Raw genomic sequence first — 24,861 nt, forward strand, 5'->3', positions numbered from 1 at the left:
TGTTAACCCGTAGCTGTCAAATTATCTTTTTTTCTTAGCTAAATTAGAAACTAGGTACAAATGTATTTCCTTCTCATTATTTTTGCCCTTAGAAGACAGCAAACTAGTACAATTAATCTGAAATGAGAAACTGTGACGTCAAGTTTTTTTCTAGCAATAAAACAATGTGGTAATTTGATAACAGTCCAATAGGAATATATCACTTGCTATAGCAAACGTCCATATTGATCACAAGAGTAATAGATCAATTTGACTAGTTACTCACAGGATGGATAGCATTACCATTTTCCAAGTCGACAGATTCTTAATCAAATTTTCATGGGTTTACCAAACACCAAATTAGAACCTGAGATTTTACACAAAATTGAAATAAATTTGAAGACAAATGTATTTGTTTTTCAAACAGCCATTTAGTTCCACAGAGTTCAGAGAAATCAATAAGATCTAAAAATAGGAAGTGTTTACATTTGATAGTGAATGACTTCATTGATATTTGTAAAACATGGCTTTAATGTACATTCTCCTGATAATGCCAATTTTCTACCAAGGGAATGTTAGGCTTCTATGTGACAGTAAAAAATCTTAAAAATGAATAACAAATACATAAACAACAGTTGCTTGCATTAAGGCATTTCAATATATTTTGATTGTCATAAAGGCCAAGGTCAGATTGTTATTCTGTAAACTTCAAAATATTATCATCTAGAAAAATATGGAAAGATTTAGAGTGGATTTATGTATAAAATAATAAAAGCTTAAGAAAATTGTAACATACATTTAATCTAAATAATTTAAAAGTTCTACATTAGTTTAAACATATTTATTTATAGTGGATAGGGAAACAAGTTATTGCCACTTATATTAATTCCATTCCACTTTGGGGATGAGAATGCTACCTTGTCGTGGCATAAGCCTACTCTTTCTGGAAATCTACAATGGTGTCTTTTACGTACAAGAGATATGGATATTGCTGTCTCTTAAAACGGGCCAGCCATTTATTGTCCCAATCCAACGGACTATCATCGTTTCTCAAGACTTAACTCACAAGGGAGAGCCGAAAATTCAGTCCCTGGATCAAACCAGGAACCTTTGTGTTAGTAGTCTGATAGGATAACCACTTCACCATGGCTACCTATACTCTAAATTAAGCATGCCTGTTAAAAAGTCTATACAGCTTATTATAAAGGAGCACTGAATCATTGCTGTTGAGCTAAATGATGAAACTTTATACAGAGGCTGTATAATTCAATTTGTATTACCGTAACATGCACAAAATACATAGAAAGAAACTACATAATACATAATAAGGTCAGGATGGACTTATAGTACAGACACTTGTCCAATGCAGTGTTTATTGCTCTCTAGATATACTGATTTGCCTGTATGGTTACTGATGATTATTTCAATGTTTTCCAATTTATTTTAACTTGAGAAATGAAAGATAAGTCATGTTACTTCTTATTTTCTTCACTGAAGTATGAAAGAACTGGAGAGTGATAAACTGTGGTGGAAAGATGTTGTTTTCTCCTAGAAAAATCTTAACAGCAAGAAATATGATTGTAGGTCAATTGGCATAAGAGATCTGAACTCTTAAACGCCTTCGTGCAGAATGTAAGACACTAAAGTCTTTAACAACTGTTGACAGGCAGGAATCCTCTGAATGAAATGGTCAATCTAAACAAAAAGGTTATTGTGGCCAAGTTATGTTCAAATGGCATAGTAAGATTTCAGAAGAATTAAAGTTTGAAATAATTAACAGATGCTAACGATGCCAAAAGACAATAGGCAACACATTGACCTTTTGACTTTAAAAAGTACAATAAAACAACCTGGATACCAACTTTATCAATACAATCAAGTAACTGGCCTCAACACAATATCTAAACATATCCAACGAGAAAATCAATAATCTTTTCTCATTTGTTCTGTTGTAAACATTAATAACATTAGTTTGTTTACATAAAAATCACAGCAGAATTGTGTCTAGTCCCATCTGGATATAAGTGTGTTGTAGACAAATATTTGCTGTTGTCAGTTAAAAACTGAGTTCTGAAGAATGTTGGTTAAGAGTGACTTTCAGTCATTGTTAGAACATGTATAACATCACCTATTGTTAGACCTAGAGGCTAGCCTTTCCCCCTCTTTGCTTAAAGATGCCTACATAAAAGGTGTGAATAAATGTAAAATATCATTTAAGGTATAAAGCTGTGACATGTATTTAATTTTTCTCCAAATAATCTGTAAATTAATCATTTTAAGTAAAATATGTAAATTTTTACAGGTTTATAAAATCATAGTTACATTACTACAGCAAATTAAGCACTCAAATCTCTTGAATAATTTACCATTTGAACCCCCCTCCTCCTTCCCCCCAAAAAAACCCAACAACAATTTAATTTTGAGTTATGCTTGTTCATTTCAGGTTTCTAATCACATACTTCTTACTTTGGAAGCAAATATCCTAAGGATGATTGTGACTATTTTAACTTAAGCTTAGCAGTTTGATGGATGTACTTTATATTCAAAGAGTACAATGGCACCTTTTAACATTCCCATCCCACTGATTTGTCAAGGAAACAATAGAAAGTGGTTCAGTTTGTCAAGTAGATAATAAGACTGTGGAATCTCCAAAGGGCACTTAATAACATCAGTTTGTTAACAAGTTATGATGTACCTACTAAGATAAATACTGTTTTTCTTTAAACCAGAAGTCCTTGGCTGATGTGATCTCAAACTATATTTGATGGTATGATATGAATAGCCAATCTACAGTCTAATTAGGAAAAGAAGGTCAATCGAAACATCTATAAGTCATCATTAATACAGGCAATGCACCAAAAATCAATAGTCTTAACTCAATAGTTTTATAATCAAACATACAATGTATACAACACTACTTACCCACTTAAAACTCCTAAAACTAAATTGAGCATAAAAAAGGATCCTAATATAATAAGTGGGTAAAAATATATCCAGTTGAACCATGGTCCCATTGCATCATTTGTCTGAAAGTAGATAAAATATTGTACCTCAAACATGTAATGAAATTTTATATTTTCAAAATTCTACATATTTTTTTTTTATACTGAAAGATTTCAATTGACATTATATGCAATTTAGTGATTTTTTTAGGTAAACATAATTTGAAGATGAAAATGCACTTTCTACGTTTTGTACTGTTATCTATATGTAACCGTCTTTGATTGACACTTGCAAGTATTTTAATTTATGAGCATAGATATGGAGATTTCAACACTCTGAAGTGCTTAAGTACTCCGTTAGGCAAAACTGAAGGATGCTAAAATCTAAGAATCTAAAAATATGGACATAAAAATCAATTTATCCCCAGTTTAATTAATAGAGAATATCATATGGCTTTATTAATACTACATCCATGTCAACCAAAACACCAATACCATCCCAAGAGCTCCACTCAAGGGATTATATTGGTTGAAGGGTTTGTACAGTGTATGATATTGAAAAAGCCATCTCATAGACACTTTATTATATACCTCAAAGGGGATATTTTTCAAATGATATTATAGGGTTATTGCAAGAATATTGGGGAATATTGTCCCGAGTAGAATTTTATATTGCACGAGCTTGCGAGTGCAATATATGTTCTACGAGGGACAATATTCCCCAATATTCATGCAATAACCCTTTTATTGTATAGCAATATAATATTTGAAAGTAAAAATTGGTTTAAACTAAGATTTTGTCATTGATGACGTCATGAATTTTGAAGATTTATTGCACTAGTGCAATATTAGAATTTATTGCACGCTAACTTTTGGTTACGTTCTGTTGGAAATATTATATTGCTATACAATAATATGTAATACTGATCTTGGATTTGATAAAGCCTTTACAACCGTGACTGATATCGATGACGCAACGTCATACAAGAAAGGGGTGCGATCAAGCTTTTGCAAACCATGAATGATATAGATATCATCATGGATGAACGATACAGCACGATTGATCATATTACAAATACAATTTATCTGTTTTTACATCAAAGTATATAATTTCTAGCTGTATTTTTATTGTAAATCCATATTGTAAATCTATATTTGAAGCCAAATAACTATTCAGTGGATATTTTTTTTAACTTTTATACACTTGAAGATTAAGCTGCCACCAATCTTCCTTAGAATTGGGCAGATTCTAGTTAGTTATATTGAAAGGCCAATGACTGAAATGGTATTTGGGATTTTGTCATTGTGTTGTCTAAAAAGACATTTTTCTACACGATATATAAGTTCCAGCGTAAACTTTCATATCAGTTTTTTTTCTTTTTATTTCATTAGAAAACCATTACACCTAATGCACGGGAAAACCTGCATATATAAAACTAATATCATACTTAATTTGATATTTAAATATAAGCTACTTAGTTTTATAATTTAAATTATCGAACAGACACGAAGAAACTTATATGTCAGAAAGATTCTGCATTATTCATCAAATAAAAGTCAATGAGTTTCTATACTAATTTAACCAGACAGAAATTTCATAACATCCATAAAAGATGAATATTAAAATTCCCCAAACATTCAATAATGGTATATAATAAAAAATGCTGATCAGCATCGACCCTAATTCAACATGACAAAAATTTAGCATTATGATTACACATAAAGAATTTTGCTTCTTTATAAATCAATATTTGTATTAAGATATATTCTGCCCCTTATAACCTCGAGGGAAATCTTGATAATATTACTGATTTTTTTTTATGGTTGATCAATGATACTGTATCGTCATGAGATTAACAAAGACATGGCATTTGAATGTACATAATAAGTTGTAATGGTGTACTGAAATTGTCTGGAGCAATTACAAACTCGTGTTGATGAAAATCAATCAAAATAAAATATCGTGAACAATATGAAGAAATTTATTTTTCACAGTTAAAGTGCATGACTCCTGTAGACTTCCTGCCTGTTTTATGCTCATTTATATACTACAAATGTAGTTACCTCAACCATAAGAATTAACATGGCATTTCTTCTTCAAATTTCAACAATTACTTATTTATTTAACATGTCTGGAACCATACTTTAACATTACTGATAAATTATCAAGGGATTGTGTAACCACAAATTACTTTAAAACCTCTTTTATATGCACAAAAAAAAGGGATGGTGAGTTTGGCTTTCCTTGTAAAAACCCAATAACAAAGGCATATCAGACATTTTATTTAAATGAGTCAAATCCTTTTTGTTTTTGTTCTTCTAGTTGTGATGTTAATATAGAATAAAGGAGAATGTAGGATCTGGTTCTCATTTATTGTAAATTGAGAGACAATAAAATACTTTAATTTAGGCAGTATTATCCATTTGTTATCATTGAATTATCAATGCATGACAAATATTTTATGGTAAAACAGCATTGTTTTATAAAAGTAATCAATTTAACACTTAATAAAATGTGTATGAAATCAAATCTTATCGTACATTCAATTAAACGTTGATCCTTTAATTAACTTATTTTGACAAGCTATCTATTTAACATATATAGCCTCCATTGGTACCAACATAGATTATGTTTTAACTTCACTAAAATATCTACAGTGGATTCATTATTATTCGTAGGATACCAATTTTGTTGGATTTCGTTGGTACATGGAAACCACTATTTAAATGTTTGTAATTCTGTTGCATGATTGAATGAAGACTTTTGAAAAACAACGAAATCAAATATCCATGAAAAATTTGTAAGGGTTCCGCGGAACCCAGTGTCTCGCCTATTTTTGCTGTAAATTGCAGGCTCAACAATAATGAGGAAAAAAATCAATAAAAATATTCCTCTTGTTACTATTTTATGATTGTAAGAAAATCTAAGTCCATTTAAAAGTAAATTACAGAAAAAACGGAGTAATCTTTTTACAAACTTTACTTCTGGATACAATCTAATATGATCATAAATAAGCTTCTGTCCAAGTTTGGTACAAACCCAGTATAGTTTAATTAAGAAAGTTATTAAAATTTTAAAAACTTTAACCACAGAGTGAATGTAATGGTTCCCCGCAGAAAAACTAAGTCCATTTAAAAGTAAAATATGGAAAAAATGGATTTATTTATTTACAAACTTTACTTCTGGATACAATCTTATGATCATAAATAAGCTTCGTCCAAGTTTGCTACAAACCCAGGATAGTTTAAGAAAGTTATTAAAATTTTAAAAACTTTAACCACAGAGTGAATGTAATGATTCCCCGCAGAAAAACTAAGTCCATTTAAAAGTAAAATATGGAAAAAATGGATTTATTTATTTACAAAATTTACTTCTGGATACTATCTTATGATCATAAACAACCTTCTGTCCAAGTTTGGTACAAACCCAGGATAGTTTAAGAAAGTTATTAAAATTCTAAAAACTTTAACCACAGAGTGAATGTAATGGTTCCCCGCAGAAAAAAAACTAAGTCCATTTGTAAGTAAAATACGGAAAAAATGGAATTTTATTTTTACAAAATTTACTTCTGGATATTATCTTATGATCATAAACAAGCTTCTGTCCAAGTTTGGTACAAACCCAGGATAGTTTGAGAAAGTTATTAAAATTCAAAAAACTTTAACCACAGAGTGAATGTTTTGTTTCCCCGCAGAAAAAACTAAGTCCAATTATAGTAAAATATGGAAAAAATGGAATTTTATTTTTACAAAATTTACTTCTGGATATTATCTTATGATCATAAACAAGCTTCTGTCAAACTTTGGTAGAAATCCAGTATAGTTTAAGAAAGTTATTAAAATTTCAAAAACTTTAACCACAGAGTGAATGAATGAATACTTTATTTGCAAGAAGCATATACATGCTATGGCAAACGAAAATATATACAATATATGACAAACAAAAGACAGCAGAGAACAGTAGTTATAGAGTATACAATAATATTATGACAATATATGCGATCTAATTTTCCAAGCTGCATTTAAATAGTTACATAGTTTTACTGTCAGAGATTTAGAATGAGCTTGTAATAAATTATCTAACTTGTGCCGATTTGGCCAAGAACAGTAGAATAAAGGTAAAAATTCTATACGCACAGATCTATACGCTGGACATGATAAAACAAAATGATACTCGTCCTCTAAAACATTCATATTACAACACATACAAATTCTGTTTTCTCTTTGAGTATTTAGATAACGACCAACTTCAACATTTAATTTAAGTGTGCCGCTACGTAGTTTTGTTAATATAGATACATTACAATGAAAATCTAAGTATTTTTCAAAACCAAATTCTAGTTTATATCGTTTATAAATACAAAGTTTATTACATTCTTCTAAAGCTGTATTCCAGCTTTGTAAAAATTGATCTTTAATACGTGTTTTTATACAATCAAATGATAATTTACTAGTATCTTGTGAAATCCATACATCATAAAATCCAAGGTTACATAACAATTTTTTTACGTTAGACGCCCAATTAATTTTACCATTATTTGCATCTTTGTACAAAAGTTTATAAACTTCATATACAATATGAGGTTTATTAGTTACAATATGAATCCAATATTTCAGGATTTTATATTTTCTCAAAATATGCAATGGCAGGTGCCCAAGTTCACCATATAAAAAATTTGTAGGGACTTTTTTACCAAGTTTCAAAATAAATCTACAAAATCTATTATATATAAGCTCTATATCACCAGCACGATGAAAACCCCATATTTCAGACCCATAACTTAAAACGGATCCAACCATACTATCGAATAGGAAAATTTGTTGTTCAGTAGTCACATATATTTGTTTCAATGAATTTATTAGTGAAGATAAAGCTCTTGATCCTTGTTGAGATAAACGCTTTTGAGTTTGTAAAAATTTTCCATTATAGTGGAGCAATACACCGAGGTATACATAGGAGTTCACAATTTCTAATTCTCTGTCGTTGTAATAAAAACGGTTTACCACAGGCCTCCATCCATTTCGGAAAACAACAACTTTTGTCTTCTCCGTGTTTACTTCTATGTTCCATTTATTACAATATAGTAGTAATTTATTCAGTAAATGTTGCAACACATTCGTTGATTTTCCAAAAAGTACGGTATCATCAGCAAATAAGATCAAATATATTAAAAATCCATTTAGAGACACGATGTCTTTATCTGTTTCAACGGAAATATCTTGAATAATGTCGTTAATAAAAAACAAAAACAGCAAAGGCGATAAAGGTTCCCCTTGTTTCACACCAAGAAAATTGTCAAACGCATCTGACAGCACTCCTCCAGATCGTACACGAAGACGCACTGATGAATATAAAGTTTTAATAATAGAAACAAATTTGTTACTAATGCCATTCTTTAGCAGTTTGTATATCAAAATTCTTCTGTGTAGTTTATCAAAAGCCTTGCGAAAGTCCACGAAGGCACAAAAAAGCTGAAGCTTTTGTACTAAAACATGTGATATAATGCCATGCAGTGTGAAAATGGCGTCAACAGTTGAACGACCAGGACGAAAACCAAACTGATTGTCTATTAATTTCTCTTCGTCTTCCGACCACGACAGCAAACGTTCCGTTAATATGCTAGTAAATATCTTAGAAAGAATGCTCACCAATACAATCGGCCTGAAATTGTTAGGGTCTGACAAATCACCGCTTTTGGGTACAGGGATAACTATACATTCGGTCCAATTATCTGGATATATTCCATTGTCAAACATAGAGTTGAAAAGAATTTTAAAAATAGGCGCAAAGAAAAGAGGATTCGCAGCTAACATTTCACCAATTATATCATCATTTCCCGAACTTTTGCCAGTTTTAAGTTTCTGTATAGCTTTTATAATTTCATCTTCTGTAATTTCTGAATCGAGAATATCAATACTTATTTCACCAAAGTCGGTATTGTTTAATAAATGTAAAACTTCATCACAAAGTTCTGGTGGGTTCGATCCCAAAATATTTTCGAAATAGTTCAACATCTCATTATTTTCAACTAAACATTTTGATCTGTTTTTCGGTTTTACAGCGGACCAAAACTTTCTAGGTTCCCTTTTTGCAATATTACAAAGTTCGATTCCTTTCCTTTTCTTGAAGTTAAACTGTGCATTACGTTTGACTTTATTAAATTTGTTTCTAGTCGTTATATATGAATGTCTATTTGTATCTGTCGGATGACGCATATAAAAATTTCTAGCAGTGTGAAATTCTTTTCGTGAATTTGCGCATTTCTCGTTAAACCATTCGTTATTTGGTCGTTTAACATATATATCGCCTCGAGATAAAACAGAGTGTCCAAAAACTTTATATGCACTTTCATAGATAGTTCGGGTTATCTCCTTCACTGCGTTATTAATATCAATTTCGGAAGATAGATCATTCACCAAACTCAAGAGGCTGTCACGATGAGACTGTAAAATTTCAATATACTCATCGCACTTATTGTTGTCCCATTTAATGAATTTATGGACTCGGGGGAGGTTTTGTTGACGAATAACAGATAAGTCTAGTTCGAAGTAAACAGGCATGTGATCAGAAAATTCGTTCATAGGTAGCACTTTAAAATCATTGATTAATCTACATTCGCTCGGGGGCACTAGTAGGTAGTCATTTACACTTCTTCCTTTGGCTGTACAGAACGTAAAATTACCATTTTTGTCATTACAAAGCCTGCCATTGGCTACAACTAAACCCGTGTTAAAACACATTTGTAATAGTTTTTTTTTTTTAACTTTTGATTTTTTTATTTCCAACAATTACAATATATACATGATATACATACAATATAATACATATAAGATAAATACAATGTCATTTTTATAAATAAATCTTAATTGGAAATATTTTACATTTTCTATAGAAAAGATAAAGAAATAAAAAAATAAAAAAATAAAATTAAATAAAATAAAGAAATAAAGAAGGAAAAATAAAAAACAAAAAACAAAAAAACAAAAACAAAACTCAAAAGGATTATCCAGTTACATCCCTATCTTTATTTTTAATATCACATAATTACATGTATGTTGAAATTTTTTTTTTTTTTTTATATTTACGAGACATATTTCTTTCGTAACAGCCATCAACACTGATCAAGTACATAACATGGCAATAATTAAGTAGTCCTAAGTAATTGTAACAACAACAAAAAAGACATTAGTCAGTATACAATAATAGTTTTTCAAAAACATTCCATACATTGTCAAATTCAGTTATCTTTTTATTTTTTACAGCTATCATACTCTCTAATTTATACATATCTTTCAGTTTTATTATAACTGCTTGCAATGAGAGATTCTTTTTAAAGCATCTAGAATTATACATATATTGTTTAATATAAAGAAAAATCATGTTATATGGGTTGTTGGGAAATATCTTGGATAAGTCTCCAAAAAGAAAGTTTAATTTATTCATTGGGAGACTTATTCCACCGGAAAGGAACCAGTTATCAACATCCTGTAGAAAATCTTGTACAGTATTGCAATTCCAAAATAGGTGTTCTATAGACTCATTATCTGATTTACAAAATGTACACAAAGGATCATCAGTCAATTTTATTTTTACTAAATACTGATTTGTGGCAATAATGCAATGATTAATCCTATATTGCAGCCACTGTAATTTACTATTTTTAGTAACAGCAAAAGGCAGTCTGAAAATCTTTTTCCAGTTCAGGTTCTGTTCACCTAAAATTTTAACCCACTTAAGCTGTCCAGTAGGAATAACATTATTTCTTGTCAGTACAGAATACATATCTTTTGATCCTTTACAATGTTTTAAAAATATTTGTAGACATGATGGTATAAAAGGACAAACTAATTTGTAAGATCCTTTAGGGAAAGATTTTGATGCCTCTTTCACTGCCGAAATAACACTGTTAAATTTAAGAAAATCTGTGTTAATGTTATATTTTTGATTAAATTGGTCAAATGAAATATACAATCCATTTTGGTCAACTATATCATTTACAAATCTAATACCACTTTTGAACCAATCTTGATAAATTACTGATTTATGACCAATCTTAATATTATTGTTTAGCCATAGTGGATTTGATAAAAATGAATCATAAGTAAAATTTCTTTCTTTTTGAATAATCATTTCCCAGGATCTTAGTACATCTTTCCAAAAATGGTTGTTAACTGTCATATACAGTTGTCTAATATAATCAACACCACAACTAAACAACTTTCTTTTATCTATGTTTGACATGAAAATATTTTGCCATTTACTATCTCTCTGCAAAATCCTCCTAATCCATGTGGATTTAAGTGCTATAATGAACATATTCAAATCAAGCATTTTCAAACCACCCTCCAAGTAATCTTTGATTAGAATATCCTTCTTAACTCTATGTATAGGTGAGTTCCATATGTATGAATAAATAAGTTCATTTATTCTCTTAATAATATCATCTGAAGGATTTGGCAGAGAGATAATGAGATGGTTTACAATAGGCAAGACTAGAGTTTTAATCACAGTTATTCTCCCTATAACAGTTAGATTCCTTTTAGACCACTGATTTAAAGTATTTTTAATCTGTACAATTCTTTCAGAATAATTTATCTTAACAATTTTTTCAAGATCTACATCAAAATTAATTCCTAGTAATTTAAAAGAAGTTTCACCCCAGGACAGATTTCTGTTAGGACATAAAGTATCTGTACTATATTTTTTGCTCCCAAACCAAATAACTTGTGTTTTTGTGAAGTTAATATTCAGTCCAGATATTTTTGCAAACCAATCTAATTCTAATAATGATTCTTGTAAAGATTTTTCACTCCCATCCAAAATCAAAGAGGTGTCATCAGCAAATTGTGACAATTTATGCTCAACCCGTGTGACCTCTATGCCACTAATGTCGCTATTTCCCCTTATTTTCAATGCCAGAATCTCAACACATAAAATAAAAAGATATGGAGACAAGGGGTCCCCTTGTCTACAACCTCTTCCAATAGTAAAAAAATCTGAAAGGTTCCCCCCCTGGATGACAGCAGAGTTGATATTATTGTAAAAAACTTTAACCCAACATTTGTAATAGTTTACGGCCAAATGCATTAACTGTTTTGTCCATTGAACTTCTGTCAGAAATAATGGGGTTTACAACGTGCTCAACACTTTCGACATATTTATCTAGATCGTCATTAAGTAAAAAATCACTTAATTCACCTATGCGGCTATTTAAATCTCCACATACCAAAACAATACCTTTATCACTATAGTTATTTACAATACTTTCAATAATATCGTGAAAATCTATATCACATAATTGGTAATAATTAGATCTTTCGTGTGGTACATAAGAAAAACAAATAAAAATATCTTTATCAGTATCAAAGAAACTATGGTCAAGTTTTAACAGAATAATACCATCATTTAATTCTTTTTCAACAATAATACCGTTACATAAAAAACTCTTACAAAAAACAGCAATACCTCCTTCATTTCTAGTACCTATATTTTTATTACGAAATACACAAGAAATTCTGTCAAAACCATCTATAACTAACAAGTTATTATCTTTTAACCAAGTCTCACTGAGAAATAAAATATTATAATCATTTATTAAGTTCAAAAAGTCATTATCTTTGTAGACTGAAGTTAAACCATGAACATTCCAACATAGACATTTTAATTTACAAAATTGTTCTCTGGATTTGTCCTATGGCAAATATTCCTTCCCATTTACAAATATACGGTCTTTCACAAAGTAAGCCTTAATGTCCCGTTCGCGTAAGTCCTTTAGAATCGGCAGCTTTTCTTTTCTTCGTTTCTGGATGTCCAAAGGTAATTGTTCTGAAATACCGAAACAAGTATCTTTTAGATTTTTTGCGCTTTTTTTCACCAAATCCCGGCTTTCAAAATTTGAAAACTTCACTAGTATCGGACGAGTCTTCTCACCATGCTTTCCTAGACGATAGGCCTCAGCAATAGATAACTTTGTGTCCACATTTTCTATTTTCAGATTTTTAACGCAAAATTTGTTTATAATGTGGGTACATTGTTCACCTTCCGATTCCGGTATATTGTAAAATATCAAATTATTCCGCATGGACCTCATTTGAACGTCAATTAACTCGCTCTTCAGTTTGGTATTTTCCTTACGAATAACATCTAAGGTTTCCCCTATTCCATCTACAGAATGTGTTCCTCCAGAGTGAATATTTGTTGACGCCGCCGACGACGCCGACGACGACGGAATGTAGGATCGCTTAGTCTCGCTTTTTCGACTAAAGTCGAAGGCTCGACAAAAATGCAAGTTTTCCTCAATCCACGAAAATTGGTACCCACGAAAATAAATGAATCCACAGTATTGCCACTTAATATAGTCCTGCCTTCTGTAAATACATATAATTTGGCACTGCACAAGGACATGCTTTATTTTTTTCGAGTACTCTCAGAATGATATCCAATGTATATTTTTATAAGACCGAAAAAAATTTAATTTTTCGTCGTATATTGCTAACACGTTGGCGTCTTTGTCGTCTTGTGTCGTCGTCTTGTGTCGTCGTCTTGCGTCGTCGTTGTCCGAATACTTTTAGTTTTCGCACTCTAACTTTAGTAAAAGTGAATAGAAATCTATGAAATTTTAACACAAGGTTTATGACCACAAAAGGAAGGTTGGGATTGATTTTAGGAGTTTTGGTCCCAATATTTTAGGAATTAGGGGCCAAAAAAAGCACAAATAAGCATATTCTTGGTTTTCGCACTGTAACTTTAGTTTATGTAAATTGAAATCTATGAAATTTTGACATAAGGTTTATGAACACATAAGGAAGGTTGGGATTGATTTTGGGAGTTTTGGTCCCAACAGTTTAGGAATTAGGGGCCAAAAAGGGGCCAAAATAAGCATTATTCTTGGTTTTCGCACCAGAACTTTAGTATTAGTAAATATAAATCTATGAAATTTAAACACAAGGTTTATGACCATAAAAGGAAGGTTGGGTTTGATTTTGGGAGGTTTGGTCCTAACAGTTTAGGAATAAGGGGCCCAAAGGGTCCAAAATTGATCTTTGTTTGATTTCATCAAAAATTGAATAATTGGGGTTCTTTGATATGCCAAATCTAACTGTGTGTGTAGATTCTTAATTTTTGGTCCCTTTTTCAAATTGGTCTACATTAAAGTCCAAAGGGTCCAAAATTAATAAGTTTGATTTTAACAAAAATTGAATTCTTGGGTTTTTTTTATCTGCTGAATCTAAACACATACTTAGATTTTTGATTATGGGCCCAGTTTTCAAGTTGGTTCAAATCAGGATCCAAAATTATTATATTAAGTATTGTGCAATAGCAAGAAATTTTCAATTGCACAGTATTCAGCAATAGCAAGAAATCTTCAATTGCACAGTATTGTGCAATAGCAAGCAATTTTCAATTGCACAGTATTGCGCAATAGCAAGAAATCTTCAATTGCACAGCAAATATTTTCAATTGCACAGTATTGCGCAATAGCAAGAAATATCTAATTGCGCAATATTGTGCAATAGCAAGAAATTTTCAATTGGAGTTATCTTTCTTTGTCCAGAATAGTAGTTGAATCAACTTAAATCACTGTTTTATACATTATACAATGTATATTCACTTTTACAACCAACTGATAAATTAAAACAATCTTTACCATTCAGTGATAACAAGCACTTTATTTTACATTTTAATATTTTATGATGTATTTCAATGAGTAGTTATTGTTGCAAACTCCATTAAGAATTTGAATTGAGATCAGTTTTGGAAAAAGAGAAAGGGGGGTGTGAAAAAAAAGGGGGGGGGGGGGTAAATTTTTCTAATTTCAGATTTCATAAATAAAAAGAAAATTTCTTCAAACATTTTTTTGAGAGGATTCATATTCAACAGCATAGTGAATTGCTCAAAGGCAAAAAAAATACTTTAAGTTCATTAGACCACATTCATTCTGTGTCAGAAACCTATGCTGTGTCAACTATTTAATCACAATCCAAATTTAGAGCTGAATCCAGCTTAAATGTTGTGTCCATACCAGGGCTTCCAAAACGGTCATATATTCCGGACATTTGATTAATGTCCGGTAAAAGTCCGGCTGGGCAAAGCATGAAACGGTCATATACATTTTACTTTTCAAGGCTTTTTCGGTCATTTTAACATAAGTCACGATCTTTTTGACCCAACCTTTTGCCTTTAACTTCTACACATTTCCGGTCATAAAAGTGACATGATGATAAATTACTATCAAAACAATCCCTACTTCAATACTTTCTAATTTTAATCAAGGCTAATCAGTTGTTGGACAGGTGATATCTACCTGCTCAGGTGACAGGTAAACTATGTTCATTACCGGACATCGTATAAATTGATCGGTCTATTCACAATTATTTTCTTACATTTCAGCGGTTTGTAGCTCATTGATTTAGTCCAAAAGATTAAAATTATAAGAAATTAGTTTATCTACATGATTTGATAAAAAAATTTAAAAGGTTTAAATGAAAAATCGTCAGAACTACGTCGAATAAACTAGAACACGTGTGCGCATGTGCAAAGGTGGGAAATTAAATTATGCATCCTTTATTTCTTCAAAATGCTAAAATTATCATTGATACCTGTATCTTAACGTTCATTTCAAGAATTTTGTTGAAGAAATAACGTGGAAAGATCTTCTTCACTCAGTCATGCTTTGCAAACGTACACGGATTTTACGTATCCGTTTACGGTCAATGTTTTACCATTGTCAAGTCAACATCCGGTTTTAGAAAAACGTGATTTTCAAAACGAAAATGAAGTTTTTGACATGTCATTTTGCACAAATAAAGAGTCTATGGCAGATATGAGCACGCTGAAGTGCACACTTTGAATGATGCACTGCCAATTTAACAGTTTACATCCAAACATCCAAAACAAAGTAAAGTTTAAAATCGTTTTTTAATCTAATTTCATTATCATTGGAATGGCCATCTGATTACCATAATTGTGACTTAGTCTTAAGGGATTAAAATCGGGATCAGATATAAAATGTCCGGCTGGCTCAAATGTTTTTTGGAAGCCCTGGTCCATACTTGCCCCAACTGTTCAGGGTTCAACCTCTGCGGTCGTATATAGCTGCGCCCTGCAGAGCATCTGGTTTTAGGTTATTTTGTGGGTTTAGTCTGATTTGATGACATAAACCCTTTTCATCAGATTTTTAAGATTTGTACTTATGGTGTGCTGTTACACAACAGTATATGTTAGGTTGGGTTAAGAACTCACAAACCTTCAAACCTTATTAACACAGCTATATGTGTTTGTCCAAAGTCAGGAGCCTGTAAATCAGTGGTTTTCCTTGGTTGCTTTTTGCCATATTTGTGTTTCTTTTTTTTTAGTGTACCTTTTGATAAGAATCCTGAATAAATCTACTTACATAATATAATACATTAGTCCAGCCCTCCATTGTAACACACTGAAACACTGTTAACATAGCATAACCAATGTCATCAAAGCTAGTAATTCCATAATTTGGTCCTACCCACACCCCTCGACACTCAGAAATGTTTTCTTGACATGTAAATCCACCTAAATCATATGCTGAACCTATTTTGTCATTACAAGGCCTTATATCTTCTTCATCACCTAAATCTATATTATCTGAAAAAATAAAGGAATATGAAATAAATAAACATTATGACTTTTGAAATAATATTAACAAATCATATGTTAAAGTGTAATTTTTTTTTAGCTATTGTCACAATTATTTCAAGACTGCATCAAAAATGAAAATTTGTTTTTGTTGTTTCTTCAATAAATATGAAACGCTTAACAGTAAGATAAAAGACCAGCAAGCTCATAAAATTGTGTGTGGTTAGGATGACTGTAGACTGTTACCTTGTAAACTAGTACCAGTATGTTAAACTCTGGCTCAGCATGTCAGTTGAGTACAAAGCAAGGTCATATTTATATGACATAGGCATGTAATATTTGTCACTGGTTAATAAAATACCAAGTTATAGAATCTCTAGAGAATCTCTAGAGAAAGTTGGAGGAAATGTGTCAAAAAAACTATTTCATATTACTTTTTATATTTGACCTTACTTTTTGGAGTGACATTATGTTTTTCAAATATATTAAATAAACAACCTTGAAGTGCATCTAATCATGAAAGAAGTTTAAATATGCCAGGTAGCTTGGGAATTCTTTATTAGGTTTATGTATATAAACAATGGTTTGATGGTAACTTGTGTCATCATTAACAGCAAAATAACTACTTATAATTCAACAAAGCTAAAAGAGGGAGACAAACTGAATTTTATTCTCCAAAGTGAGATATTTGACCAAATTTAGAAACATTTGTAAAGATAAGACACCTATGAGTAGTTTTGAATAAATACTACCTACCTTCACTATTTACATCATATTTGACATTTAATTTAAAACAGGCACGATGGAAAGCGCCGGAGTAAAATTCTAATCCTACTATAGCAAACATAACAATAGCAAAGAGCACCAGTAGACAAACTTGTAACAAGGGGGCCATAGCCCGGATTATAGACTTCAATACAACCTGAAGACCTGAAAAATACACAAAAACCATTATTGAAATATCTCATATGTTAAAACAAGGACTGCAAACATGCTGTACATTTACATTGTTAAGTCTTATAAATAGATTTACATATTTTCTGAATCATTTTTCTTGTGTATTAGTAACTGCTTCTGCATCTTTTTTAATATCAATGTAGGTTATGTTTTAAACTTATAATTCTACTTCATGTCTTTTTAGGTTTTAATTTTTGGTTTATAATGAGATTAATTATTATCCATTTTTATTCAATATTTACTGTATTCCATGGGAGATTGTCTAGCCTATCATATTTATTAATCTTTACTCTTCATGGTTTTTAACAATCAACAAATAACAAAAATGAAAATTTTAAAAGACTTTCACTACATCTGATAAGCAGACCTGCAATCTTCCCATTTTGTGGAGATCTGCCATGAGACGTATTGACTATAAACTATAATATACTCAAAACATGCATTCAAACTTCAAAGCCATAAAAATGATATTCCAATACATACCTTCATTCAAAAGTATAGTACAATTAATAATCATTTTAAAACACTAGTGACATTGTTATAGAAATGCAAAATATATCTTACTAAAAGGTATATATTCATAAAATATACTTTTATACATACTTGGAATTCCCGAGACTAACTTTAAGGGCCGTAACACCCTTACGGCCCGTAATGTCCTCAGATCTATTGAACTATTTGATGTGGTGGGGTATATGGTAATGAACCTAGAAAAAAAGAAAATTCCCTGCACCATAACTCCTTCACCTAGGAGGGGGATAATCAGGAAAGCTACACTATCAACTTTGGGGGCATTTTCAGCCTCATAAGTAAACTTTCTCTTCATGTTTTGTAAATTGTAATACTATGAATAAAACATATCAATTGGACTGCAATTGCTTTTCATGCTTTTGTAAGTTTGAACAGAAAGTTTGAAAAATAAGACTGAAAATGTACATTCTATAAGCATACAATATCTATATTATAGATATATAAATAACAAAATATTCATGCATGGCTCAAACGATATCTTTGTATATTTGGACAAAATATACACCTTTGACTTAAAATTTTCAATCTATTCTATTTATAACTTTTCTTCTTATTGCAAAATACAATGTCCCGGTTACAGTTAGGGATACCCTTATTATTGTTGAGCAATTTTTCAACAACCCCTGAAAGTCAGAGTTTCATAACTTTATTCAGATACCAAAACGATAATAAACAGAAGCAAAATTTCGTCCTCCTCAAAAACTTAACATTTTTCAATTCAAAGACTTTAATCTGCAACAAAAACTGTTCAAAATGTTCAAAAATTAAACCACTTTTTTTTTTAAGTTTGATTAAAATTAAAAGAGAATGGTTAAAGCAAGCATATTGACTCTTGAATAAAAGCCCTTTTTTCCATGGTTTCAATAGAAAAATTCAAATCCTTGTTGTCAAAAGACAAGTTAAAAAAAAAATCAAACAATAGAATCCCTATTGCTATCAATTATTGAAGAAATTAATTGCTTTACAGGTTTATTAAGACTGCTATCTGAGCCATTTTAATTTCTGACCCTATTCCCTACTTTAAATACATGTACAATGTACCCATGTTCTATATTTGTACTTTTAGCTTGTTTATACAAATTTAACATCTATTTACACATAGTATTGATCTGTCACATTTTTAGAGATCAATACACATCCAATATTTTTATCTCAAAATTATGCAATGCCTATTCAACTGACAATGGCTATCAATAATTCACAAAATACTGTACAGCCTATCCTCAGAGTGACGGACTCATCTACAGAACACAAAATATTGTGCAGCCTATCCTCAGTGAAGCAAGATCATCAACAGAAATTGCATAATATTGGACAATTTTTATGGCAACCATTACTTTTTGTTTTTTAATACTTTAATTCAATGAAATTTACTTGTCAATACTCTAACTTTGATATTCAGATAATGAAGAAACAGCATCTCCCTAATGGACAAAAAATAAACAATCATTTTAATCATTAATTTTGAAGCAATGACAGATATGAATTAGCTGCTTGAGGATAGAAAGTTTATAGTTGGTACATGGAAATACCCAGATTAAAATTTAATAAGCATCTTCCTTTAAAAATAAAACACTTGCATTAATAACCTAAAACATCAATTTTCAATTACCTTTTAATAAAAACTATTTTTACCCTTAAAACTGAGAATTTAAAAAATATATTTTCTCTGGAACAGATTAAGTCTAGAATTAACAATTTACAAAACATGATTTATGTAATGTTAGCAGATTATGAAAGGACAAGTTCATTATCAAATGTATAATGCCATCTGAAACTATTCAGTTAAAATGACTTTGTAAATTTACAAAGAGGTTGCTGTTCAAAATAAAATTTGAGTACATTGTACATGTATGTTGAATTTCTCTTTATTCCAAACTAAAGCATATGAATGGTCAAATCTATACAAAGGTATGCTGTGTTCTAAAAGTAAATGGATAAAACCTGATAAAGCCAGGGTATTCACTACAGAACCAAAAATAGGGTCAAAGTGGGAGGTTTATGGAACACCAGGACTTACTCTCAATTCCTGTAACAAGTTTTAATGGACGTAAAACTCTCAATGATCTAACAGCTGGTTGGTCAAACGATGGGAAAACATACTCTATCAGCCTGTGTGGTATAATTTTCAATTTCAGTATGATATGCGCCATCAAATTCAAAACAAAATCATTTACCTCATTTAAGAGCAGAGTGTTTCAAACTTCTTCAATCTTATGTACAATTGCCAAGACTTCCTAAATAGCCTTGCACTGAGATCTTGCCATTAATATTAGGCTATGAGTCAAGGCCTTTCCAAAAGAAATATTCTTCTACAAGATGCATTTAACAAAGATTTCAGTCTGAGTAACATATAATTGCCGATCAACTCTTGAAAAACATATTGTTGCCATAACCATGATAACTAGGATTCAAATGTTATTTCATGTCAATTATGTCACTTCACATCATGTTAATGACACTACCAGTGAGATATCTGGACTTGAGTCTATATTATTTAAATATGCTTATGTTATTTGGATGGATAGTTGTCTCATTGGCACTTACACCACATCTTCCTATATCTATTAATTCATAAATAAAATTTTAGCATGATTTTGAAACTGGTGAAGAATTTGACTATTTTTGTTAACTTATTGCCATCATTAATGTATAAGATTCTTCCACTTCATTAAGTAATACTTGGTACAACATTTCTCTTTAAACAGTTTCAAATTCAAAACATGATGCTTGCATCCTTCATTTCATATATTTAAAATCTACTGACGTGAGTGAGAAATGTCATATTGCATGAGATACATGTATGATGGTGAAATCTGTTTCTTAGATAATGTTTTAACAAGAAATGGGCATTTTTTTCCTTTCTGTACAATGCCATCAGGCATGGTTTGTTTTGTTGTGATATCTTGTTTTGTTGTAATATCCCAATAGCTTAGAATTGTAGAACAGCTCTCATCATGCCTCCTTTATCAACTATCTATATATAGCAAATGTTTTGCAACAATATTTATAATTGGATAAAAAATAACTGTATCATTATCTACATTTATCTACACAACATTATTAAACAACTTATGCTTTTCATATACATGCATGACATGATATATATGTGTACATTGTATATATATAATATATGTGCTCTTAAAAGATGTATGTTTCATACGTTAAACCAAAATATGTGAAACTATGATAAATGAACTTTGTAATATTTGGATTTTAATTAACATTTGAAGGATGATATATATAAATGTATGTTCATGCTGTTATTGTTATCATCATATAGTATTCACTTATATACATATGTACATAATTATACCTTGTTAATTATTTTTTGGGAAAAGGGATTCTCGACTATATTTTGGACATGCGCATTTATACATTTTTGTCAATAAATTGCCAATTGGGAGGCCTAGTTCAATTCTAAATTAATGCATTGAATATTGGACAAACTGAAGAGATATTCAAGTGATGTTTTTTCGGAACCCTTACAATTAAAGTTTCAATCCTAAATTCCAAAATAGAAAATATTCACATAAAAATCAGGAATTAACCTTTGTTTTGGGTTATACTATGTTAAGTAACCACTTGTTTTTACTTTTCTTACAATGTTTAATAATGATGATAATAAATAAGTTTTAACATCATTACTATCTGACCATGCTAACCAACATGTGGTAAGTCAGTAAAAATGCACAGTTTGTTCATATGGCATAGCTTATTAATTTTTATAACATTTAGTTTTTCATGCTTGCATAAAAGTAAACTATTAGTAAATATTGTAAGTACATGTATATGTATGCAAAGGTTAGCAAACAAGCCTTAATATAGTCAAAGCAAAGTCAATTAAAACTCTTATTGCATTAACTAATGTTACATAATAATAATGTATACCTTGATGAGTACTAACCACATACATGATATTTTCATTAATTGAAAATCCAATGAAAATCAATTAATGTTATAAAATTATATTATATTATTTCAGTGTTCCACCATTTTTGTCCAGCAAGAATTTCAAAAAAGAAGGGTGCTAATTTCAAGTAAGCACTTAGTTATTGAATTGGGAAAAAGATGGAGAACATAAAACCATTGGAAAACCTTACTAAGAAATTGTCTATGTCCAATTGACCAACCAAGTGACAAATGAATATTCAATATGTTTAGTTGTTTCTTGTGATGAAGTATCTTTTAAAAACAAGTCTTCATTGATAAAGATATTTTTGTATGTTTCATTTTTATAACTAAAATAAATAAAAGGTAGCATCAGCTTAGAGAAGAATTTCTACATTAAAACTGAGACTACTATCATGCATGTTTTAATATATTAGCCTCAGATTAAAATAATTGATGGTGTCCTTAAATATGTGTTTGGCTGTTCTAAAAGTATGCTAAAAGTATGGTCACTGTCACTGCGCTTGTCGCTTCAAATCACTCATGTGGAACACTGATTTTTTTTAAAGTAGATGTGCAGTAAATTTAAATGTTTTACATTGATAATTTGATGTAAGTCTTGATTTCTTAATTCAATTTTAATATACTTTTCACTGATGATACAGATGTGTGCATGTGAAAATATGTTTTGAAATGAATGCATGTGAAAAATCCTAAATAAAAGGTACAAAACAGTTTACTCGTTTGCATACTATGAGTACTTCATTATCAGGTTCTTACATGCATGCTCAACAGGATTAGTGTTTGATTGTTAAATCTCTATTATAGATTACTCTCTTCTTTATAGTAGCTGGGAAATATTCAGTTAGTTTTACCTACTTACAATGCATAAATTGTACTTAAATGTTGAAAAGAAAAAAATATATAAACAATGAAAAATTCACCATCAATTTTTTTTTTAATTATTTTCTTTTTTATATTTATAGATTAATATTGTAGTATTAAACGGTTCATAATTTGGCGGGGAAATAATGTATTCTGTACTTTCGTTTTGTATAGCCACTTATTTTAAAGTATTCAAATAAAATCATACTTAGATACCTTTTCAACCATTGTCAAATATAAAACTTGTGTGTGAGGATAGAATGTTCATAATTGTATCAGTAATAAGCTTTGTAAAATGCCAAAAGAGTCTCATTCTTCAGTTGTCTATGGTAGAGTTATCTTATCTTGATATGATCTAGCTAAATACCTACCCAGTAACTACAACAACAAAATCCATTATGTTCCACACGTTACGTAAATAAGAACCTTTATGTAAACAAAATCCTAGAGCAACAATTTTCAGCAGTGCTTCTACACAGAAAATCGCTAAAAAGTACAACTCAGTGGCTTCCTAAAACAGAAATATCAAATTAGTTCTTATTTTTCTTTCAAACATGTATACTGAGACTACTATAACACAATATATATAATTATAGCCTAGTCTCAGATGTATATGAGTTTAGTTTAAACATATTTATTTATAGTGGATTGGGAAACAAGTTTTTGCAACTTATATTAATCCCTTTCCACTTTGCGGGTGCGAGTGCTGCCTTGTAGCGGCATTAGCCTACTCTTTTTCGAAATCTACAAGGGTGTCTTTAACGTGCAAGAGATATGGCTCTCTCTTAACACGGGTCAGCCATTTATCGTCCCCTTCCGACGGACTATCATCGTTTCCTTAAGACCATACTCGCAAATGGTGTCAAGGGAGAGCCGAAAATTGAGTTCCTGAAATTTTCATCCCGAACGGGAATCGAACCAGTAACCTTTGTGTTAGTAGTCCGATGCACTAACCACTACACCACGGCTCTCTTCATGCACTTGCTTCAAGACTCAGCTTCAAGATAACTCAGTTAGGTCGAACGTTTCAGCGGTTGTTTTTTTAACGCTCGGAAACCAATATAGGTTGTTACTTTTTGTTTCAAAACTAATAGGATATATTTTTTAACAGTTTAAATCAGAATGTCGATTTTTTTTATATGGGTTCGTATGCCTTCAATAGCTGATGTGTATTATATATATTTTTTAAAGAATTTGTTTTACCTCGTAGTAAAGAAAAAAAAGTACTAGTATCAATTTTAGTATTTTACTTTTTAAAAATGTTTTAAAGACATGTTTTTAGACTGTAACGAATATCAATTTAATAAGCACGTTTTATATAAATGGATTAAAGTATTATACATATTTGTATAGAGATTTCTTATTGAAGTGTATGTTTCCATATTTTTTCTATTCTTAATTTTAATCTTAATAACGACCGGCAAAATAGCAAAACTCCATTGCTATTTTGTCGGAGAAGGTAAAATAGCCCCTAAGAAGCTATTTTGCCGGATCCGACAAAATAGCCACTGCCTTTTGAGAACTAGTGGTTCATTTTGTTTCAATGGTTATTCATTGACAGTATTATCAAATGTGTAATGAAGGCAAACTGAATAAATCTGTAAGGTGAGTGAACATTTTGTAAAATTATTTTTTTAGTGGCTTGGTGAAAACAATTTATATTCTTGGCATGTGTAGATACTAGAAGTCGATGTTCCGTCGCTATACTGAAGCTTGAGGACAGTTTGGCCGTGTAAAACCAAGGACGTATATGATAAGTTAGTAATCATGACGTCCTTGGTTAAACCAACTCAAGTTGCAGAAAAAAGATTGAGACAATCGTTAACTGCTGGATAAGCCATTAGTAAGAAGACAATCTTGAACTGCTTGGCAAAGCCATTAGTAAGAAGACAATCTTGAACTGCTTGGCAAGTATTTTGTTACAATTTAAGAAATATAATACTTACGAGCTGAACAGCCAGCGGTGTCTTGTCAAACTCCGGAAGGTGTTCCTCAAGGGCTAATACAATACAGTTAGCTATGATCGTTAGTAGTACCATGTATTCAAAAGGCGTAAACATACAGTTA

At 30.6% G+C, this 24,861-nt stretch overlaps 1 protein-coding gene across 25 annotated transcripts in view; it reads right to left on the reverse strand.

Moving 5' to 3' along the window:
* LOC139513141 (voltage-dependent calcium channel type A subunit alpha-1-like) overlaps positions 1 to 24,861 on the reverse strand; it is a 215,630-nt gene that overhangs the window by 102,126 nt on the left and 88,643 nt on the right. For 23 of the 25 annotated variants that reach the window (XM_071301395.1, XM_071301392.1, XM_071301389.1 and 20 more), the window contains 6 exons: positions 24,741 to 24,846; positions 23,166 to 23,305; positions 18,091 to 18,194; positions 17,287 to 17,460; positions 16,316 to 16,539; positions 2,902 to 3,005 (listed from right to left, as the gene is read on the reverse strand). In XM_071301395.1, coding sequence (XP_071157496.1) covers positions 2,902 to 3,005; positions 16,316 to 16,539; positions 17,287 to 17,460; positions 18,091 to 18,194; positions 23,166 to 23,305; positions 24,741 to 24,846 — 852 coding nt within the window. The other 2 variants (XM_071301399.1, XM_071301398.1) reach the window with 1 other exon arrangement.

This window comes from Mytilus edulis, chromosome 2 (genome assembly GCF_963676685.1).
Source record: "Mytilus edulis chromosome 2, xbMytEdul2.2, whole genome shotgun sequence".
NCBI lineage: Eukaryota > Metazoa > Mollusca > Bivalvia > Mytilida > Mytilidae > Mytilus > Mytilus edulis.